General features: G+C 43.2%; 1 protein-coding gene across 4 annotated transcripts in view; it reads right to left on the bottom strand.

The window, feature by feature from the left end:
- Positions 1-5,224: 5,224 nt before the first annotated feature.
- Positions 5,225-21,213, bottom strand: part of LOC115205442 (protein FAM13B) — a 76,384-nt gene continuing 60,395 nt past the window's right edge. For 2 of the 4 annotated variants that reach the window (XM_029771421.1, XM_029771420.1), the window contains 8 exons: positions 19,761-19,971; positions 19,438-19,579; positions 16,460-16,541; positions 15,892-16,041; positions 14,996-15,207; positions 14,355-14,851; positions 9,470-9,571; positions 5,225-8,289 (listed from right to left, as the gene is read on the bottom strand). In XM_029771421.1, the coding sequence (XP_029627281.1) occupies positions 8,166-8,289; positions 9,470-9,571; positions 14,355-14,851; positions 14,996-15,207; positions 15,892-16,041; positions 16,460-16,541; positions 19,438-19,579; positions 19,761-19,971 (1,520 nt within the window). In that variant the 3' untranslated portion in view covers positions 5,225-8,165. Of the gene's footprint in view, positions 8,360-9,469; positions 9,572-14,354; positions 14,852-14,995; positions 15,208-15,891; positions 16,042-16,459; positions 16,542-19,437; positions 19,580-19,760; positions 19,972-21,213 lie in introns of all 4 variants that reach the window. The other 2 variants (XM_029771422.1, XM_029771423.1) reach the window with 2 other exon arrangements.

The following is a 21,213-nucleotide window of genomic DNA, read 5'->3' as shown; positions in this document are numbered from 1 at the left end:
TTCTTGTTAACAAACTATAGTTTTGGCAAGTCGGTTAGGACATCTACTTTGTGTATGACTCAAATAATTTTCCCAACAATTGTTAAGAGATTATTTCACTTATAATTCACTGTATCACAATTCCAGTGGGTCAGAAGTTTACAAACACTAAGTTGACTGTGCCTTTAAACAGCTTGGAAAATTCCAGAAAATATTTTCATGGCTTTAGAAGCTTCATATAGGCTAATTGACATCATTTGAGTCAATTGGAGGTGTACCTGTCGATGTATTTCAAGGTCTACCTTCAAACTCCGTGCCTCTTTGCTTGACATCATGGGAAAATCAAAAGAAATCAGCCAAGACCTCAGAAAAAAATAGTTTACCTCCACAAGTCTGGTTCATCCTTGGGAGCAATTTCCAAACACCTGAAGGTACCACGTGCATCTGTACAAACAATAGTACGCAAGTATAAACACCATGGGACCACACAGCCATCATACCGCTCAGGAAGGAGACGCGTTCTGTCTCCTAGAGTTGAAGGTACTTTGGTGCGAAAAGCGCAAATCAATCCCAGAACAACAGTAAAGGACCTTGTGAAGATGCTGGAGGAAACGGGTACAAAATTATCTATATCCACAGTAAAACGAGTCCTTTATCGACATAACCTGAAAGGCCGCTCAGTAAGGAAGAAGCCACTGCTCCAAAACCGCCCCAAAAAAGCTAGACTACGGTTTGCAACTGCACATGGGGACAAAGATCATACTTTTTGGAGAAATGTCCTCTGGGCTGAAAGAAAAATAGAACTGTTTGGCCATAATGAACATCATTATGTTTGGAAGAAAAAGAGGGAGGCTTGCAAGCCGAAGAACACCATCCCAACCTTGAAGCACGGGGGTGGCAGCATCATGTTGTGGGGGTGTTTTGCTGCAGGAGGGACTGGTTCACTTCACAAAATAGATGGCACCATGAAGAAGGAAAATTGTGGATATATTGAAATAACATCTCAAGACATCAGTCAGGAAGTTAAAGCTTGGTCGCAAATGGGTCTTCCAAATGGACAATGACCCCAAGCATACTTCCAAAGTTGTGACAAAATGGCTTAAGGACAACAAAGTCAAGGTATTGGAGTGGCCGTCGCAAAGCCCTGACCTCAATCCTATAGAAAATTTGAGGGCAGAACTGAAAAAGCGTGTGCGAGCAAGGAGACTTATACCTGACTCAATTACACCAGCCCTGTCGGGTGAATTTTGGCCCATTCCTCATAACTTATTGTTGGAAGCTTGTGGAAGGCTACCTGAAACGTTTGACCCAAGTTAAAGAATTTAAAGGCAATGCTACCAAATACTATTTGAGTGTAGTTTATGTAAACTTTTGACCCACTGGGAATGTGATGAAAGAAATAAAAGCTGATATAAATCATTCTCTCGGCTATTATTCTGACATTTCACATTCTTAAAATAAAGTGGTGATCCTAACTGACCTAAAACAGGGAATTCTTACTTGGATTAGATGTCAGGAATTGTGAAAAACTGAGATTAAATGTATTTGGCTAAGGTGTATGTAAACTTCCCACTTCAACTGTATATATGGATATTTTTTTTTACATAGATGTGGTGTCTGTCTTTTTGTGAAATATTCTATAATTCGACAATGATATATTACTCTGATAAGAGTATAGCACACTAGCAAGTTGCAATATCAAAGCTGGGATTCAATCCCATCGGCGATTTAGACAATGCAATATTTCCGATTGAGCCAACATATGCAGCGTTAACTGTGAATGTGGTCTCTGCGAACATTGCCTGCAGAAACATTGCCTTTAAAACTTGCATTGCGTGGCCAAAGGTTGTGTGTTCCAGTCCCACAGGGATCCTATGTACACTGAACAAAAATATAAATACAACATGTAAAGTGTTGGTCCCTTGTTTCATGAAATGAAATAAAAAATCCCAGAAATGTTCCATAAGAACAAAAAGTTAATTTCTCATTTTGTTTACATCCCTGTTAGTTAGCATTTCTCATTTGCCAAGATAATCCATCCACCTGACGTGTGGCGTATCAAGAGGTGGATTAAATAGCATGATCATAACACAGGTGCACCTTGTGCTGGGGATTAAAGGCCACTTTAAAATGTGCAGTTTTGTCACACAACACAAGGCCACAGATGTCTTAAGTTTTGAGGGAGCACGCAAGTGGCATGCTGACTGCAGGAATGTCCACCAGAGCTGTTGCCAGAGAATTGGTGTGCTGAGGAGTACTTCTGTCTTTAATAAAGCCCTTTTGTGGGGAAAAACACATTCTGATTAGCTGGGCCCGGCTGCCAGGTGGGTGGGCCTATGCCCTCCCAATCCCACCTAAGGCTGCACCCCTGCCCAGTCGTGAAATCCATAGATCAGGGCATAATGAATGTTTTTCAATTGACTGATTTCCTTTTATGAACTGTAAGTAAAATCTTTGAAATGGTTGAATGTTGCATTTATATTTTTGTTCAGTGTAGTTACTAAAATACTTTGGATAAAAGTGTCTGCTCAGTGGTAATGAGTAATTCAGAAGCTAGAAATGAAGACGCGTTGGTCAAACTGTATTTGGAGAGCCTTATTTGGTCTATAGATACTCAATCATTAAACTATCAACCGCAACTGTTGATATGAAACAGTTTGCTAGTGTAAGGGTTGAACCGGGGTGTGGACATGAAACTGGGGTGTGTTGAACCAGAGTATGGACATTAAGTTAGGGTTGAGCTGGGATGTGGACATGAAGCTAGGGTAAGGGTTAAGGTTAGGGTTAAGGTTAGAGTTAGTCTAGGATTAGGTTTCAGAGGGTTTCTGTTTGTGCTGGTTTCAAACCTTGGGTTGCACAGGCCTATTGCAACTTCCTGCTTTGGTCAGGAGAGAGTGGGAAAACATGGGGCGTTTGTTTGCCTGAGGGATCAATGGAGGCCGAGAGCTCAGAGGGGTCACCTGCGATGGTTTAATGAGAGAAATACAGCAACGAGAGGAAGATTCCAAGATATATGAGGTTACAGTCTCAATCTCATTGCCCTGACAGGTAGTAATAGGTGAAAGGTTCAAAGGGTTCATTAGATAGAGGTTACTAGACCAGGTCTTAGCTCTACCCTTAGCCTTCCTCTGGGAATTTTTTCACACTTATACAAAAACTTTTAGAAAGATGGATCCCTAGGAGCAATAGAATTAGAGAGCACGTGCCTGAGCTTTGCTTGTCCTCTTTAAGGTCAATTTTCCCCTAGTTTAACCATAACCCATAACCGCAAATCTGATCCTGGTCCTAATCTTTTCATAACCTCAACCCTATCCTATCCTAACTGCAACCCTAACCCTTAGAATGGCTTCATGTCCACACCCAGCTCAACCCTGACCGTAGCCATAATCTTAACCCAAACAAATTGTTGCACTTTGTAGTTTGAGGATCTATTGGCCATCTAGGGCGACTCGCCAAATAAAGCGTGACTTTAGTTTTACCCAAGTTTTAGTGTTGGTTGTGAACACTAGAGGGCAGCAGTAACACATAAAAAAAGACAACCTGGTCATGCGTTTTCCCCTGGTAGTGTGTGATTGGCAATGACATTTTGAAATTTTTGTCTCATGGATACATTGATCATTCACTACATTTTGTTAAAGATTCATTTGATAAAGCCTACATATGGTCAGCTGATCAACATGTGCTATGGTAATTCAGGGGCCCAGGGAGATGGATTTATGTGTATCCCTAGCCCTGTTTACACTTCCCTGGTGCTAAAATGGGTCCTTTGTCATGATCTTGTCTACATTCTGATTGTGGCCACATTTTAAGAAATGTGTTTACACATGGTATTAAAGTGTTTTCCATCCACTGATATCCTGGTCCCTTCCTTTATGCAAATTATTTCACAGCTATTCTTACAATAAATCAATATTATTTTGAAAGAAACGTATTGGTGTAATCAGTCAATGGTGCCATCTGTCAATGATTTTAGGAGGTGGATAATGATTTAAATGGTTTCTCTGTCCAAATCTGTCTGTCTACACTTGTAAGATATCCAGAGGTGGTCAGTAAGATCTAATCACAATGTGTCTTTTGATTGTTTACACCTGCCTGAAAATGTGGGCAAGATCAGGACAAAGGACACATGTTAAAAGCAGGTATAAATGGGGCTTCTGGTGTAATATATCACAGATTGAGCTTGTTCCAACTGTGGCCTTGCGTGCTGACCTCTATTCTCTGCAGACTCAGGAGTTTTTCCTCTCATTCTGCCGGGTCATGGTCACCCTCTCCTCACAGACATCTCTGGCCTCCATAAAAACACATTTCAGCTCTTAATAGCCTTCACCTGACTCAATGGACTGCAAACCACCTAGATGCTGCATGGATACTGGGCTTTATACGTTGCTAATGTATTTGTATCTGGTTAATGTAACCTTTCCCCTCAGGTTGAACCCAAGAAGACAACTTCAGCAAAAAGGCACGTAAATTATAATCTTTATTTTTGTATACGTCATTTCTGATTTTACTTCATAATTTGTAAATAAAGGAAAACAAGTATTCACAAACATACATACTGAACAAAAATAAACACATGCAACAATTTCAAAGATTTTACTCTGTTACACTGCATATAATCAGTCAATTGAAATAAATTAGGCCCTAATCTGCGCCGCTGCCCAGTCATGTGAAATCCATAGATTAGGGCTCCCAAGTGGGTGGGCCTAAGCCCAACCACAGCGACGCCCCTGTCCAGTCATGTGAAATCCATATTGTTTTCTACTGAGGAGCCAGACCCAGCCAATCAGAATTAGTTTTTCCCCCACAAAAGGGCTTTATTACAGACAGAAATACTCAGTTTCATCATCTGTCTGGGTGGCTGGTCTCGGATGATCCCGCGGGTGAAGAAGCTGGATGTGGAGGTCCTGGGCTGGCGTGGTTACACGTGGTCTGTGGTTGTGAGGCCTGTTGGACATACTGCAAGAAAGTCCACCAGAGCTGTTGCCAGAGAATTTTATGTTAATTTCTCTAACATAAGCCATGCACGCTCCCTCAACTTGAGACATCTGTGGCATTGTGTTGTGTGACAACTGCACATTTAGAGTGGCATTTTATTGTCCCCAGCACAAGATGCAGCTGTGTAATGATCATGCTGTTTAATCAGCTTCTTGATATGCCACACCTGTCAGCTGGATGGATTATCTTGGCAAAAGGATAAACGCTCATTAACAGGGATGTAAACAAATGCACAACATGAGAGAAATACGCTTTTTGTTCATATGGAACATTTCAGGGATCTTTAATTTCAGCTCTTGAAACCAACACTTTACATGTTGAGTTTACATTTTTTGTTCAGCATAGATGTAAAACACAGGTAGGTCCACAGATAGATAGAAGCTCTGGGAGCCAGTTGCTGATCGGCTGGTCAGTTGATGCAACCTGCCACCGGCCCCCCTGGGTCAGAAAAACAAACATGCGTGGGATGGCATGGGACTATGAACAGGCTCTGCAGGTACAATGCAAAAATCATCTAGTAAAAAAGCCCTTGACAATTTGACATGGAAATAACAAATCGATCGACCAATTTCACTCTTAAATAATATAAATCGGAATGTTCGGTCCAAATGTGCCTCCATCTATGTCTCCACATTGATAATCTTGTCACATTTGGTTTAAGCAGTGCCCCAAACAACATTATGCTGACAACAAAAATTATAAAAATGCTGGTTTTGCAGACAGAAAACTGAGTCGCAGTGGAACTCTCACAGCAGTTATAGTCAAGTGACAGAGTTTCATGGGTTGGTCTGCAAGGTAGAAAACAGCTAGTTCCATTAATAGATTAAACATTAATCAGCCATATACTCAGAAAATGCACATACAGAGTTTAACAAGGCCCCACATTCCATTGATACAGGCCTCAACGCTAATTTATTGCTTGATCTTCATGGCACAAAAATAGAAACAATACAAATATTTGCCATGCAAGCCAACTACAGTCTAGCTTATACAAAACACTGAAGATTCCAATCCACTAGAGATTCTACACTGTATAGAAGTATTAGTGAGAGGTTACAAAAAAGATTAGACTAAATAATGGTCATTAAAAAAAACTCATGTTTGAACATCACAGAAAGTAAAACGGGCCAAACGTGTTCAAAATAATAAAAATTCTGACGTTCATCCTTCAATATAAATTGTGCTTCTAAAACAAAGGAACAAATCTACAAACAAAACAAGGGCTGCATTCTCAGAATGCTGTGCAAATAACTTCTAGAACCTCTCCACACTGTTCACCCGTACATACAGTACACCAAACCCTGCCAACCCAAACAAAGGTTACAGGACTTTGTTTTGTCCCAGTGAGAGACGAAGGCCAAACTCCTGGTTCAGCGCAAACGTCCTTCAGGCAATACTAAATTCCGTCATTCTGGGTGTGTTGGTCTGACATTATTCTACCTGCTGAAACAGATGCAGATCTTTAAAGTCAGTGCCACTGGGGATGTCTTCTCATTCCAAACCATTCCTGGACAACTAGCCTACAGCAATAATTCCCCACCCCGCCCTAAGGAGTGCGTAGGCATCTAGTCTACAACAGATCTTAAATGGTTTGTGTATTTTATCGCCAGGACTAGAACTAGTCATTTGAACAGACAAAGTTCCTGCTTGGTCTTGTCAAGTCCAGAAAGCTTCTGAAGGATAGTGATGTGAGGCTGCCCCGGGGCTGACTGCTAGTTTAGCTAGGGGTCAAAAGGTTGGGGTCGATAATATCTACGGAGTGGCAGGCAGGAGGCATGACGCCAAAAGCCCAGACACAACCCAGTGTCATTCCAAACATGCATCACTTTGACTCTGTTGTAGTTGCATGTGACCTTTCAAATGAAGCCCATAAGAACTTTGGGATAAATAGGGACAGGGTCAAATTGTTGATGTTAGGGGTCGAGGTGCTATTGGTTCTGCTTGGCCGTGGTAAAGCCTTCTCAGAGCTCTGTGGTCAGACAACTCCCCAGGACCTGACAATGACCTGGCTCTACATTGCCTGGCCAAAAACTCTGGCTCACTATGGGACATATCCCATACACTCCACCAACCAGTATCACCACGCCCTCACACTGCCATATGCTGTATTTAGCATAATACTGATGCAGTTGGACCAGCTTTAGATCAGAGCCAACTCAATAAGACACCTCACAAAGATCCACTCTGCAACTGAAGTTGAACGCATATATATATATATATATAAAAATAAAATAAAAATGGGGACATATTTATATGCTAAAGTCAAGCCGTCCAGCCTTATTGGCAGAAAATGGAGACGGTTAAGGTAACAATGCTAAGTGATGAACCTAACTGGCTGTCCTGCCCACCTGGTGTGTCAAACTCCTTTCAGTGACGACTGAATATTAAAATCTAAAAACAGAAAGGATGAGCCCAACCAGTCCCAACTGATAAAACTCGCTCAGTTTCCATACTGGCAATTGTGTAATAATAGAACAATTGGAACAGCATAAGATACTTAAAACTGTAAGTTCATTTTCAAACTTGAGAGAATTTCTTCATTAAAGAAAAATGACATACTGTAACATAGAAACATTTGTGTAAATATTTATGTACAAGAAAACATACATGAATTAATAACTTTTTTTTTCTTCACTCAAGACTACACAAAAAACCTCCTAGTGTTGAAGGATGACGATGGAGTTGGTTAACTGAATCAATATCTGAAATAGAATGAGCAGTGTCCTTGCTCTGAGGGAGGGAGAGTACATTTTGTGGCCGGGCGACTACAACATGCTACACGCTCCTGTCAAATAGGATTTCTCAGTATGAGAAACTACCATATATGAAGTTCATGAAAAAAATAAAGTTTAAACAAAAACTAAACTCTAAAGAGGAAGACGGAATTCCTCTGAATAAAACAGATAGAAAGAAATCAAAAGGGTTTGTCGAGTCTTGACTGGTGGGATGAAGATGTCTCTTCTTCATCAGAGTCCTTAGAAAGGAGCCTACACTGAACATTAGCTGTGGATGGCAGAATCTGATGGGTGGTTTTGGGGAGACAGTAGTGAGATACGGTGGATGCTGTGCCATCTCTCAGGGGTGCAGGTAGGAGGATGGTTGATAAGGGAGGGGCCATGTAGGGGTGAGATGGGGGACCTTCAGTCAGGTGGATGGAAGGAAGCAGGGTGGCCTCTCTCCCTCCTCTCTCTCTAGATAGACTTAGAGGAATCCTGCTTGCTGATGAGCACCTCCAGCAGGCGCAGTTTGGCTTTGATCCGTTTATACTCTTTGTACTCGTCCATCATGGGTAGCCTGTCCTCCTTCTGGACGTTCCTGTCGAGGGAAAGGGAGAAGGCCTGAGACACCAGTTGGATACGTGCTGGTTGTTTACGGCGTCGGAAGGCTGAACAATCATAAACAAAGAAACTGTTGTAGTAAATAAGACAGGAGCACTGTCTGAGACAACTAGTCATCCCAAGCGCTTCATCTGTCATGGCGGGGGGATGACGCAGGTACTAAAGTTTCAACATCCCTGTACAGTACATTCGTAAAGTACTCAGACCCCTTTACTTTTTCCACATTTTTTTACATTACAGCCTTATTCTAAAATAGTTTCAATTGTTTTCCCCCCTCATCAATTTACACACAATACCCCACAATGACAAAGCAAACAGGTTTTTAGAAATGTTTGCAAATGTATAAAAAAAACGGAAATATCAAATTTACATAAGTATTCAGACCCTTTACTCAGTACTTTGTTGAAGCACCTTTGGCAGCGATTACAGCCTCGAGTCTTCTTGGGTATGATGCTACATCTTTCCCTCGATCCTGACTAGTCTCCCAGTCCCTGCCGCTGAAAAACATCCCGCACAGCATGATGCTGCCACCACCGCGCTTCACTGTAGGGATGGTGCCAGGTTTCCTCCAGTAGTGACGCTTGGCATTCAGGCCAAAGAGTTGATCTTCGTTTCATCAGACCAGAGAATCTTTTTTCTCATGGTCAGAGTCCTTTAGGTGCCTTTTGGAAAACTGGAGCTCTGTCACAGTGACCATCGAGTTCTTGGTCACCTCCCTGACCAAGGCCCTTCTCCCCCGATTGCTCAGTTTGGCCAGGCGGCCAACTCTAGGAAGAGTCTTGGTGGTTCCAAACTTCTTCCATTTAAGAATTATGGAGACCACTGTGTTCTTGGGGACCTTCAATGCTGCAGACATTTTTTGGTACCCTTCCCCAGATCTGTGCTTTGACACAATCCTGTCTAGGAGCTCTACAATTCCTTCGACCTCATGGCTTGGTTTTTGCTGTGACATGCACTGTCAACTCTGGGACCTTATATTATATCAATTATATCAATTTAGAGTCTCATAGAAAAGGATTTGAATACTTATGTAAATTAGGTAAAAATACTTTTATCCATTTTAAAATAAGGCTGTAACAAAATGTGGAAAAATTCAAGGGGGTCTGAATAATTTCCGAATGCACTGTATGTAGGTGTGTGTGTGTGTGTGTACCGACCTGCCGTTCTGCTGGTAGAACTCATCCTCAAACTGGCGGATGGTGTTCCTTAGCTTCTTCTTTTCAGCCCGGGCCTTCCACAGCTGCTCCAGGAGCTCAGGCCTGTACAGGAGGCGTCATCATGACAATCTCAACCAGGAGTTTCATCATAGAATTAAATGTAGAACAGTGTGTGTGTGTGTACAGTACCAGTCAAAAAGTTTGGACACCTACTCATTCAAGGGTTTTTCTTTATTTTTACTATTTTCTACATTGTAGAATAATAGTGAAGACATCAAAACTATTAAAAAACACACATGGAATCATGTAGTAACCAAAAAAGTGTTAAACAAATCAATTTTGAAATTATTCAAAGTAGCCAGCCACCCTTTTCCTGGATGACAGCTTTGCACACTCTTGGCATTCTCTCAACCAGCTTCATGAGGTAGTCACCTGGAATGCATTTCAATTAACAGGTGTGCCTTGTTAAAAGTTAATTTGTGGAATATCTTTCCTTAATGCGTATGAGCCAATCAGTTGTGTTGTGACAAGGTAGGGGTGGTATACAGAAGATAGCCCTATTTGGTAAAAGACCAAGTCCATATTATGGCAAGAACAGCTCAAATAAACAAAGAGAAATGACAGTCCATTATTATTTTAAGACATGAAGGTGAGTCAATCCGGAAAATTTCAATAACAATGTTTCTTCAAGTGCAGTCGCAAAAACCATCAAGCACTATGATGATACGGTTTCTCATGAGGACCGCCACAGGAAAGGAAGACCCAGAGTTACCTCTGCTGCAGAGGATAAATTCATTAGCGTTAACTGCACCTCAGATTGCAGCCCAAATAAATGCTAACTACTAAAGGACACCAATAAGAAGAAGAGACTTGATTGGTCCAAGAAACACAATCAATGGACATTAGACCGGTGGAAATTTGGTTCCAACCGCCGTGTCTTTGTGAGACGCAGTAGATGAACGGATGACCTCTGTATGTGTGGTCCCACCATGAAGCATGGAGGAGGAGGTGTGATGGTGCTTTGCTGGGGACACTGATTTATTTAGAATTCAAGGCACACTTAACCAGCATGGCTACCACAGCATTCTGCAGCGATACGCCATCGCATCTGGTTTGCGCTTAGTGGTACTATCATTTGTTTTTTGTTTTTCAACAGGACAATGACCCAACACACCTTCAGGCTGTGTAAGGGCTATTTGACCAAGAAGGAGAGTGATGGAGTACTGCATCAGATGACCTGGCCTCCACAATCACCTGACCTCAACCCAATTGAGATGGTTTGGGATGAGTTGGACCGCAGAGTGAAGGAAAAGCAGGGAACTCGTTCAAGACTGTTGGAAAAGCCTTCCTCATGAAGCTGGTTGAGAGAATGCCAAAAGTGTGCAAAGCTGTCAAGGCAAAGCGTGGCTACTTTGAAAAATCTAAAACATTTAAAAATGTATTTAACACTTTTTTTTTACTACTACATGATCCATGTGTCATGTCATAGTTTTGATGTCTTCACTATTATTCTACAATGTAGAAAATAGTAAAAATAAAGAAAAACCCTTGAATGAGTAGGTGTGTCCAAACTTTTGACTGGTACTATACATCTATCTCTATCTATATATGCGGTCGACCGATTAATGAGGTATGCCGATTAATTAGGGCCGATTCTAATTGTCATAACAATTGGTCATCTGCATTTTTGGACACCGATTATGGCCGATTACATTGAACTCCATGAGGAGACTGCGTGGCAGGCTGACTACCTGTAACGCAAGTGCAGCAAGGAACCAAGGTAAGTTGCTAGGTAGCATTAAACTTATCTTATAAAAAACGATCAATCTTAACATAATCAATCACTAGTTAACTTCACATGGTTGATGATATTACTAGTTAATCTAGCTTGTCCTGCGTTGCATATAATCGATGCAGTGCCTCTTAATTTATAATCGAATCACAACCTACTTCGCCAAACGGGTGATGATTTAACAAACGCATTCGCGAAAAAAGCACTGTTGTTGCACCAATGTGTACCTAACCATAAACATCAATGCCTTTCTTTAAATCAATACAGAACTATATTTTTTAAAACCTGCATATTTAGTTAATATTGCCTGCTAACATGAATTTCTTTTAACTAGGGAAATTGTGTCACTTCTCTTGCGTTCTGTGCAAGCAGAGTCAGGGTATATGCAGCAGTTGGGCCGCCTGGCTCGTTGCGAACTGTGTGAAGACCATTTCTTCCTAACAAAGACAGTAATTAATTTGCCAGAATTTTACATAATTATGAAATAACATTGAAGGTTGTGCAATGTAAGACTTAGGGATGCCACCCGTTAGTTAAAATACGGAACGGTTCTGTATTTCACTGAAAGAATAAATGTTTTGTTTTCGAAATGATAGTTTCCGGGTTTTGGCCATATTAATGATCTAAAGCTCGTATTTCTGTGTGTTTATTATATTATAATTAAGTCTATGATTTGATAGAGCTGTCTGACTGAGCGGTGGTAGGCAGCAGCATGCTCGTAAGCATTCATTCAAACAGCACTTTCCTGCATTTGCCAGCAGCTCTTCGCTGTGCTTCAAGCATTGCGCTGTTTTTGACTTCAAACCTATCAACTCCCGAGATTAGGCTGGCAATACTATAGTGCCTATAAGAACATCCAAAGGTATATGAAATACAAATGGTATAGAGAGAAATAGTCCTATAATAACTACAACCTAAAACTTCTTAACTGGGAATATTGAAGACTCATGTTAAAATGGAACCACCAGCTTTCATATGTTCTCATGTTCTGAGAAAGGAACTTAAACGTTAGCTTTTTTACATGGCACATATTGCATTTTTACTTTCTTCTCCAACACTGTGTTTTTGCATTATTTAAACCAAATTGAACATGTTTCATAATTTATTTGAGACTAAATTGATTTTATTGATGTATTATATTAAGTTAAAATAAAAGTGTTCATTCAGTAACACACACACACACCAATATATATTGGTCCTCCAATAATCGGTATCGGCATTGAAAAATCAGAATCGGTCGACCTCCAAAATATATATATTTATCTCTCCCCCTCTCTCTCTCTTCATCTTAATGGGTTTTATCATCTGAGATTAAAACAGGAAGTCAGAGTGTGTTTAGAAGCAGGAAGTGACTGCTGTTGCCCTGGCAAACAGGTCAGGTAGTGACCAGATTACAGAGGTTAGGTCAGGTAGTGACCAGATTACAGAGGTTAGGTCAGGTAGTGACCAGATTACAGAGGTTAGGTCAGGTAGTGACCAGATTACAGAGGTTAGGTCAGGTAGTGACCAGATTACAGAGGTTAGGTCAGGTAGTGACCAGATTACAGAGGTTAGGTCAGGTAGTGACCAGATTACAGAGGTCAGGTCAGGTAGTGACCAGATTACAGAGGTCAGGTAGTGACCAGATTACAGAGGTCAGGTAGTGACCAGATTACAGAGGTCAGGTAGTGACCAGATTACAGAGGTCAGGTAGTGACCAGATTACAGAGGTTAGGTCAGGTAGTGACCAGATTACAGAGGTTAGGTCAGGTAGTGACCAGATTACAGAGGTCAGGTCAGGTAGTGACCAGATTACAGAGGTCAGGTAGTGACCAGATTACAGAGGTCAGGTAGTGACCAGATTACAGAGGTCAGGTAGTGACCAGATTACAGAGGTCAGGTAGTGACCAGATTACAGAGGTCAGGTAGTGACCAGATTACAGAGGTCAGGTCAGTACCTAGGGCAAAGAGGAAGAGGCTAAGCGAGAGTATTTACTATGCCCAAAATCTATCCTTGTGAGATAAACCTTTTTTGTATGGAGGTCTATGAGAGCGTCAAATTATTTGATTGAATAGAAGTTTTGTAATATTTAGGCCAGGGTTACTCAACTCTTACCCTACGAGGGCCGGAGCCCGCTGGTTTTCTGTTCTACCTGATCATTAATTGCACCCACCTGGTGTCCTAGGTCTAAATCAGCCCTTGATTAGAAGGAAACATGGACTGAAACTGGCTTCTAGGTCCAGAGTTGAGTTTGAGGGGTTTAGGCTGTTACAAATGTACTGATAAGTGGATGCAAGTGGCATTCCGGCAACTTTGAGAAAAACTACTTAGTTGTGCCTGTTGCTCACTTATTGGCTAGAATGGTCCCACCTGATCTTGTCTGCCTTCAATCATTGAGGACTTGTATTTCCATTGTTAGAGCGGTCACTCTGCTATCTTGTCAATATAATAGATAATCTTTGCCTTCGATCACTGCACCTGAATCAGTCCTGCTGCTTGGGTTTAAAGCTTGCCTGGCAGTCCTCTCTGCTGCCTGGGCTTAAAGCTGGCCTGGTAGCCCTCTCTGCTGCCTGGTCTTAAATCTGGCCTGGCCTGGCAGCCCTCTGCTTTTTTAACTAGGCAAGTCAGTTAAGAACAAATTCTTATTTACAATGACGGCCTACCGGGGAACAGTGGGTTAACTGCCTTGTTCAGGGGCAGAACGACAGATTTTTACCTTGTCAGCTCGGGGATTCGATCCAGCAACCTTTCGGTTACTGGCCCAACACCCTAACCACTAGGCTACCTGCCACCTGGGGCTATGTGCTCCCTCACGCCCCTAGCCAGATTACTGCCTTATCCAGTTTACACTCCACAGACCAGCTCCTCTAATTGCCATCAACCCTGTTCCAGGTGCTTTACACGTCATATGACAGCTAGAGCCCATTTAACCTCCACGGCCGACATTTTCGGGTTTGGATGTGCAGTTTTCTATGTAGTAAACTACATGGCAGATTTACACTGGTGACTGTCAGATTATTGAGGAATGAGGAGGCTGTTGTGAATGGAGTGTAGTGGCATGCAGATGTGATGGTTGTGTGTGTGTGTGTGTTTGTGTAGGTGTGTATGCTCACATTGACGAGGCGTTGGCGCTGGACAGGCGCAGGTCCAGCGCCAGTTTCCCAGAGGTTTCCTCCATCTTGGGCCTGAGCAGGCTGTCTCTGTGTCTCTGGGAGCTGGTCTGGGGCTGGAACACTGGGTCTAGAGCCATGATCACCTCTGACCCTGAGCTCTGGAGCTCCACACTGCTCTCCTCCTCCTCCTTGGCGGTGGCCTCCTCTTCCTCCACCTCACCCTCCTCCTCCTCCTTGATCTCGTCACAGAAGTGGGCCGTCTCTCCCTCGATGATGGGCTGCAGGGTGTGGTTGCGTCGCTTGCTGGAGGGGGAAGCAATGATGGGGGTGATGCTGGCGCGGGTGAGCATCTGCTTGACCAGACGGTAGCGGTCGTACAGCGGTTTGACCACCAGCCTCTCCTCTCTGGTCACAGGTCGACCATGCAGTCCCTCGTAGTGCAGGAGGTTCTTCTGTAGGACCGTCTTCTCACACGACAGCTGCTCCTTGGTCATTTTCTACAGGGAAATAACCATTTTTACATTAATTCCATAAATTGTCTGTTATGGCTTTCCAGCTATCACAGGGACCATTACGTTTTAGGACAGAACTGAGTTCACAATCTGGTTGTAGCTAGACAGTGTATTTTGTCCCCGTCTCACCTTGGTGTCCTCTGGCCAGCCGTCCTCCTCTCTCTTGCCTTTGACGCGGCACTGGATGAGATTCAGGGTCTCCTCTCTGGTGGGTCGGTGGCCCTTGGCCTCTCCACCAACATCGTGGCCTGTCTGGTCCAGGGTGGAACCAAAGCTCTTGGGCAAGGTGTTGCTGCGTGGCCGCGTCTGAGGGGTCAGCTCAGCCTCCTTGTGCTTGGCATCTGAGTGGGAGAGAAAGAGGTAAAGAGAAGAGATGTGAGGGTGACTGAGGAACAGAGGGGTTAATTAACATTAGTAACAGTGGACATGCAGGAGCTTGATGGGCTGTTATTGCAGCTACCATGAGTCCTCCTGTCTGTCAACCAGAGAAAGGGGATAGCCCTGACAATCAACCATATGTCCACAGACACAAACACACCAGACTAGCCATTGCTAAAGGTCTGTCTAAAGCCACAGGAGCATACGGATGGATGAGCAGCAAATCAAATAAACCAGTCAGTCGGCACTAAATTCATTTTACAATGTTCCAAAAGGCATGTTCTCAAGGACCATATCCATTCAAAATAATAACTGTTGGAATCCAGCTTCCACACTCTGGCTAGAGACTCCCACCCTGTTCGCCGCAGAATTTACACCCAAATTACCCCATTACATGACATACTGCCAAACCCCAGACTGCGGGATGTGCTTCTGTGTTACAAGTAGATTGTCACTTTTGTTTATTTCACTTGCTTTGCAATTTAAACATATGTTTCCCATGCCAATAAAGCCCTTTGAATTTAATTGAGAGGGAGAGAAAGGGAGAGAGAGAGCGAGAGAGAGAGCTATGAGAAGAGAGAAAGAACAGAGTCTACCTTCAGTTGGAAGTATTTTTGGTTTCTACTTACTGCTGTTAGTGTACTTACATAGGTAGGGTGTCTGTTTAGAGGCAGTGAGGGGGCGTGCAAGTGTAAAATGGGGTGTGTTCGGGGCGGAGGTGGAGGAGGTGTGGTGGCGTCTGTATGACTGAAGCACCGCCTGGTGCCTCAGGGACCCTTTGAGAAAGAGATGTCTTCCTGCAGATGGGGGACGTCCGGTTTTAGAATTTTAAAGAAGAGAGAGAAACTTATTCGGCTTTGCATCTCCTGATTGGGGGGGGGGGGGTGTTCAAATGGAATTGATATAGATGGATGGGGGGGGGGACTTTCACAATGGACCAACACAGTGAGGGAAGGCCATTATGTTAGAGCCACAGTTGGTGTGTACTGTAATACCCATGCATTGATGAGACTGACCCAGCTCTGCCACCACTGGACTGGGCAGTCAGGCAGGCGGGTCAGGGCAGAACCAGGTTGCCCAGGGGAGGAACAGGATGGCACACAAAAGTTTACCCGCCAAGCTGAGCCCAACCCAACCAACCCCACCCCTGCCATGGAACCAAGCACCCTCCCACTCCCCCCAACACAACCATGCAGACATAGAGACTGCTCTTACCTTTTAACTGTTTGCGGATTTTGGTGAGGTCGGTCATCCACTTGAGGACCTTTGGGTTAGCTGCACTGTCACCATGAGACGGCTGTGGGGAGGACAGTGAATACTGATGAATGGCATACTGTGCATTTATTCTAAGCATGAACTTGTTCCTCATATTTCAGTATATATATATATATATATATATCCTTGTATTTCCGCTCTCTCAAACTGTTCCTCATGTTGCAGTATCTACAGTGCATTCGGATAGAATTCAGCCTCCTTGACTTTTTCCACATTTTGTTACGTTAGCCTTTTTCTAAAATGGATAAAATTGTTTCCCCTCAATACCCCATAATGACAAAGAGAAAACAGGTTTTCGTAATTTGTTGCACATAAATAAAACATTTAAAACATAAACACTATTTACATACAGTACCAGTCAAAAATGTGGACACACCTACTCATTCAAGGGTTTTTCTTAATTTTTTACATATACACTATGAAATAACATATGGTAGTAACCAAAAAAGTGATTCTTCAAAGTAGCCACCCTTTGCCTTGATGTCAGCTTTGCACATTCTTGGCAATCTCTCAACCAGCTTCACCTGGAATGCTATTTCAACAGTCTTGATGGAGTTCCCAGATATGCTGAGCAATAGGCTGCTTTTCATTCACTCTGCGGTCCAACTCATCCCAAACCATCTCAAATTGGGTTGAGGTCAGGTCATTGTGTAGGCCAGGTCATCTGATGCAGCACGCCGTCACTCTACTTTTTGGTCAAATAGCTCTTACACAGCCTGGAGGTCTGTTGGCAAACCAGATGGGATGGTGTATCGCTGCAGAATGCTGTGGTAGCCACGCTTGTTAAGTGTGCCTTGAATTCAAAATAAATCACAGACAGTGTCACCAGCAAAGCACCCCCACACCTCCTCCATGCTTCACGGTGGGAACACCACACGCGTAGATCATCTGTTCACCTACTCCGCGTCTCAAAAAGACATGGCGGTTGGAACTAAAAATCCACCGGTCTAATGTCTATTGTTCGTGTTTCTTGGCCAAAGCAAGGCTCTTCTTCTTATTGGTGTCCTTTAGTACTAGACCGTGGAAATCTGTGTAGGCCTTCATTGTAAATAAGAATTTGTTCTTAACTGACTTAAATACAAGTAGTGGTTTCTTTTCAGCAATTCGACCATGAAGGCCTGATTTACATAGTCTCCTCTGAACAGATAATGTTGAGATGTGTCTGTTGCTTGAACTCTGTGAAGCATTTATTTGGGCTGCAATTTCTGAGGCTGGTAACTAATGAACTTATCCTCTGCAGCAGAGGTAACTCTGGGTCTTCCTTTCCTGTGGCGGTCCTCATGAGAGACAGTTTCATCATAGCGCTTGGTTTTTGCACTTGAAGAAACTTTCAAAGTTCTTGACATTTTCCGGATAGACTCACCTTCATGTCTTAAAGTAATGATGGACTGCCGTTTCTCTTCGTTTATTTGAGCTGTTCTTTTACCAAATAGGGCTATCTTCTGTATACCACTCCTACCTTGTCACAACACAACTGATTGGCTCAAATGCATTAAGAAGGAAAGAAAGTCCACAAATGAACTTTTAACAAGGCACACCTATTAATTGAAATGCATTCAAGGTGACTACCTCATGAAGCTGGTTGAGAGAATGCCAAGAGTGTGCAAAGTTGTCATCAAGGCAAATGGTGGTTACTTTAAGGAATTTGAAATATAGAACATTTTGGGATTTGTGTAACACTTTTTTGGTTACTACATGATTCCATATGTGTTATTTCATCGTTTTGATGTCTTCACTATTATTATGTGGAAAAGGCACACCTGTCTATTTAAGGTCCCACAGTTGACAGTGCATGTCAGAGCAAACACCAAGCCATGAGGTCGAAGGAACTGTCCGTAGAGCTCTGAGACAGGATTGTGTCGAGACTCAGATCTGGGGAAGGGTACCAAAACATTTCTGCAGCATTGAAGGTCCCCAAAAACACAGTGGCCTCTATTATTCTTAAATGGAAGCCGTTTGGATCCACCAAGACTCTTCCTAGAGGTGGCTGCCCGGCCAAACTGAGCAATTGGGGAGAAGGTGACCAAGAACCTGATGGTCACTCTGAAAGGGCACAAGAGTTCATCTGTGGAGATGGAAGAACCTTCCAGAAGGACAACCATCTCTGCAGCACTCCACCAAGCAGGCCTGACGGCCAGACGGAAGCCACTCAGTAAAAAGGCACATGACAGCCTGCTTGGAGTTTGCCAAAAGGCACTTAAACCTGGCACCCTCCTTACGGTAAAGCATGGTGGCGGCAGCATCATGCTGTGGGGATGCTTTTCAGCAGCAAGTACTGGCGACTAGTCAGGATTGAGGGAAAGATGAACAGAGCAAAGTACAGAAAGATCCTTGATGAAAACCTGCTTCAGTGTGCTCAGGACCTCAGGCTGGGGTGAAGGTTCACCTTCCACAAGGACAACTACTGTAAGCACACAGCCAAGACAACGCAGGAGTGGCTTCATGACAAGTCTATGCATGTCTGAGTGGCCCAGCCAGAGTCCGGACTTGAACCCAATCGAACATCTCTGGAGAGACCTGAAAATAGCTGTGCAGTAGTGACACTCCCCATCCAACCTGACAGAGCTTGAGATGATTTGCAGAAGAGAATGGGAGAAACTCCCCAAATTATGGTGTGCCAAGCTTGTAGCGTCATACCCAAGAAGACTTGAGGCTGTAATCGCTGCCAAAGGTGCTTCAACAAAGTACTGAGTAAAGGGTCTGAATACTTATGGAAATGTGATATTTCCGTTTTTTTTATTTTTAATACATTTGCAAAAATGTCTAAAAACATGTTTTTGCTTTGTCATTATGGAGTATTATGTGTAAATTGACGAGGGATAAAAACAATTTAATCAATTTTATAATAAGGCTGTAACGTAACAAAATGTGGAAAAAGTCAAGGGGTCTGAATACTTTCCGAATGCACTGTATCTAACCTTGTAGTTCCTCTCTTTCTCAAACTGTTCCTCAAATTGTTTGATTTTCTTCTTGAGGTTCTGCAGCTTTTTGGTGAGCTGGTGGGGGACCGAGTCGTTCCTCACAGCGCTCTCTTTGGAAGTGAAGGAGGCACGGTGAGGCCTAGATGAGACAAGTGAGAGAGAGTATGAGAGGTGGTGACCATGCACCTGAAGTCTCAATGCAAAATCCTGGCTTACAAACACGGTTTATAAGATCGAATAACTAAACAGGAAAACATCAAAGTCGCCCATCATGTCTATAGAAATAACCATTCCTGATGAGTGAGTCAGTGTGTTCTCACCTCCCCAGGGACTGGTGGGCTTTAGTGGGCGAGGTTGCGTCGGGGTGCTGCAGGAAGCGTTGGCTGTGGCCAAAGTCCAGGAAGTGGCGGGCCATGAGGGGATGGGAGTCCTCCTCGTGGGGCAGGGGCACCATGCGCCCGGCCAGGGGGGACAGCTGGGCCTCACCAGAGTCACTCTCATCCTGCCATGACTTGAAGGCTGGCATGGGGTCTGGGTGGGACAAAAAGAAACGCACAGATGAGGCTCAGTGTGTAACAAGGGTCATCTACAGCACTGCAGTTCCAGGACCTACTGAGACAGGACACCAACACAGACACACTGGTCTCCTAGTCTCTGTCCTGTACAATGGATTAAAGTGAGCTAAAATAAATCATTCTGCCATTTTTGTTGAGTGCTCAAACTCATTTCTGCCTCTAATTTGTCCTTTAGGAAGTTTTGTCATTGTTTTTGAGCACCTCTCCTTTCCTTTGGTTGCTGAAGGGCTAAGAGTCACCTGAACTATTGACAAAGTATATTTTGGAGCCTATTCCTCTCTGGTGGAGCTGTGGCACTAAAGACATGTGTAGTTGTCTAGGATGTGTGGGCATGTCTGTGCCGAAGCGTGCAGATGAATCGAGTGACAGTCAACGAGAATCATCATGGGCTGCAGAGTAACTCTGCTGTCCTCAGAACTGGATCATTATAAATGATTAGCCGAGGCTACTATGTGTTGAAGCTAGGTTGCACAACGCTAGAATAATTTGAAAATAGGCCTAGAGCAACTACACCACACATGGTTCTTTCCTCAGCTTTCTTTAGACCTCATTAGATTTTTCCATCTTGGTATGGTTTGCTCAATTTCACACTTTGTGGCCTGAAATAAATACTGAACAAAAATATCAACGCATCATGCAACAATTTCTAAGCTTTTACTGAGTTATAGTTCATAAGGAAATCAGTCAACTGAAATAAATTCATTAGGCCCTAATCTATGGATTTCACATGAGAATACAGATATGATCTCTGTTGGTCACAGGTACCTTAAAAAAAGGTAGGGGCGTGGATCAGAAAACCAGTCAGTATCTGGTTTGACCACCATTTGCCTCATGCAGCGCGACACATCTCCTTCGTATAGAGTTGATCAGGCTGTTGATTGTAGCCTGTGAAATGTTGACCCACTTCTCTTCTATGGCTGTGCGAAGTTGCTGGATATTGGCGGGAACTGGAACAAGCTGTTGTACACAGCGATCCGGAGCATCCCAAACTTGCTCAATGGGTGACATGTCTGGTGAGTATGTAGGCCATGGAAGAACTGGGAAATGTTCAGCTTCCAGGAATTGTGTACAGATCCTTGCGATATGGGGCTGTGCATTATCATGCTAAAACATAAGGTGATGGCAGTGAATGAAATGCACGACAATGGGCCTCAGGTTCACGTCATCGTATCTCTGTGCATTCAAATTGTCATTGATA

The sequence above is a fragment of the Salmo trutta genome, chromosome 13 (assembly GCF_901001165.1).
Source record: "Salmo trutta chromosome 13, fSalTru1.1, whole genome shotgun sequence".
Lineage (NCBI taxonomy): Eukaryota > Metazoa > Chordata > Actinopteri > Salmoniformes > Salmonidae > Salmo > Salmo trutta.
The sequence above is the reverse complement of the archived record's forward strand: the minus strand, read 5'-3'. Positions and strand labels throughout refer to the sequence as shown.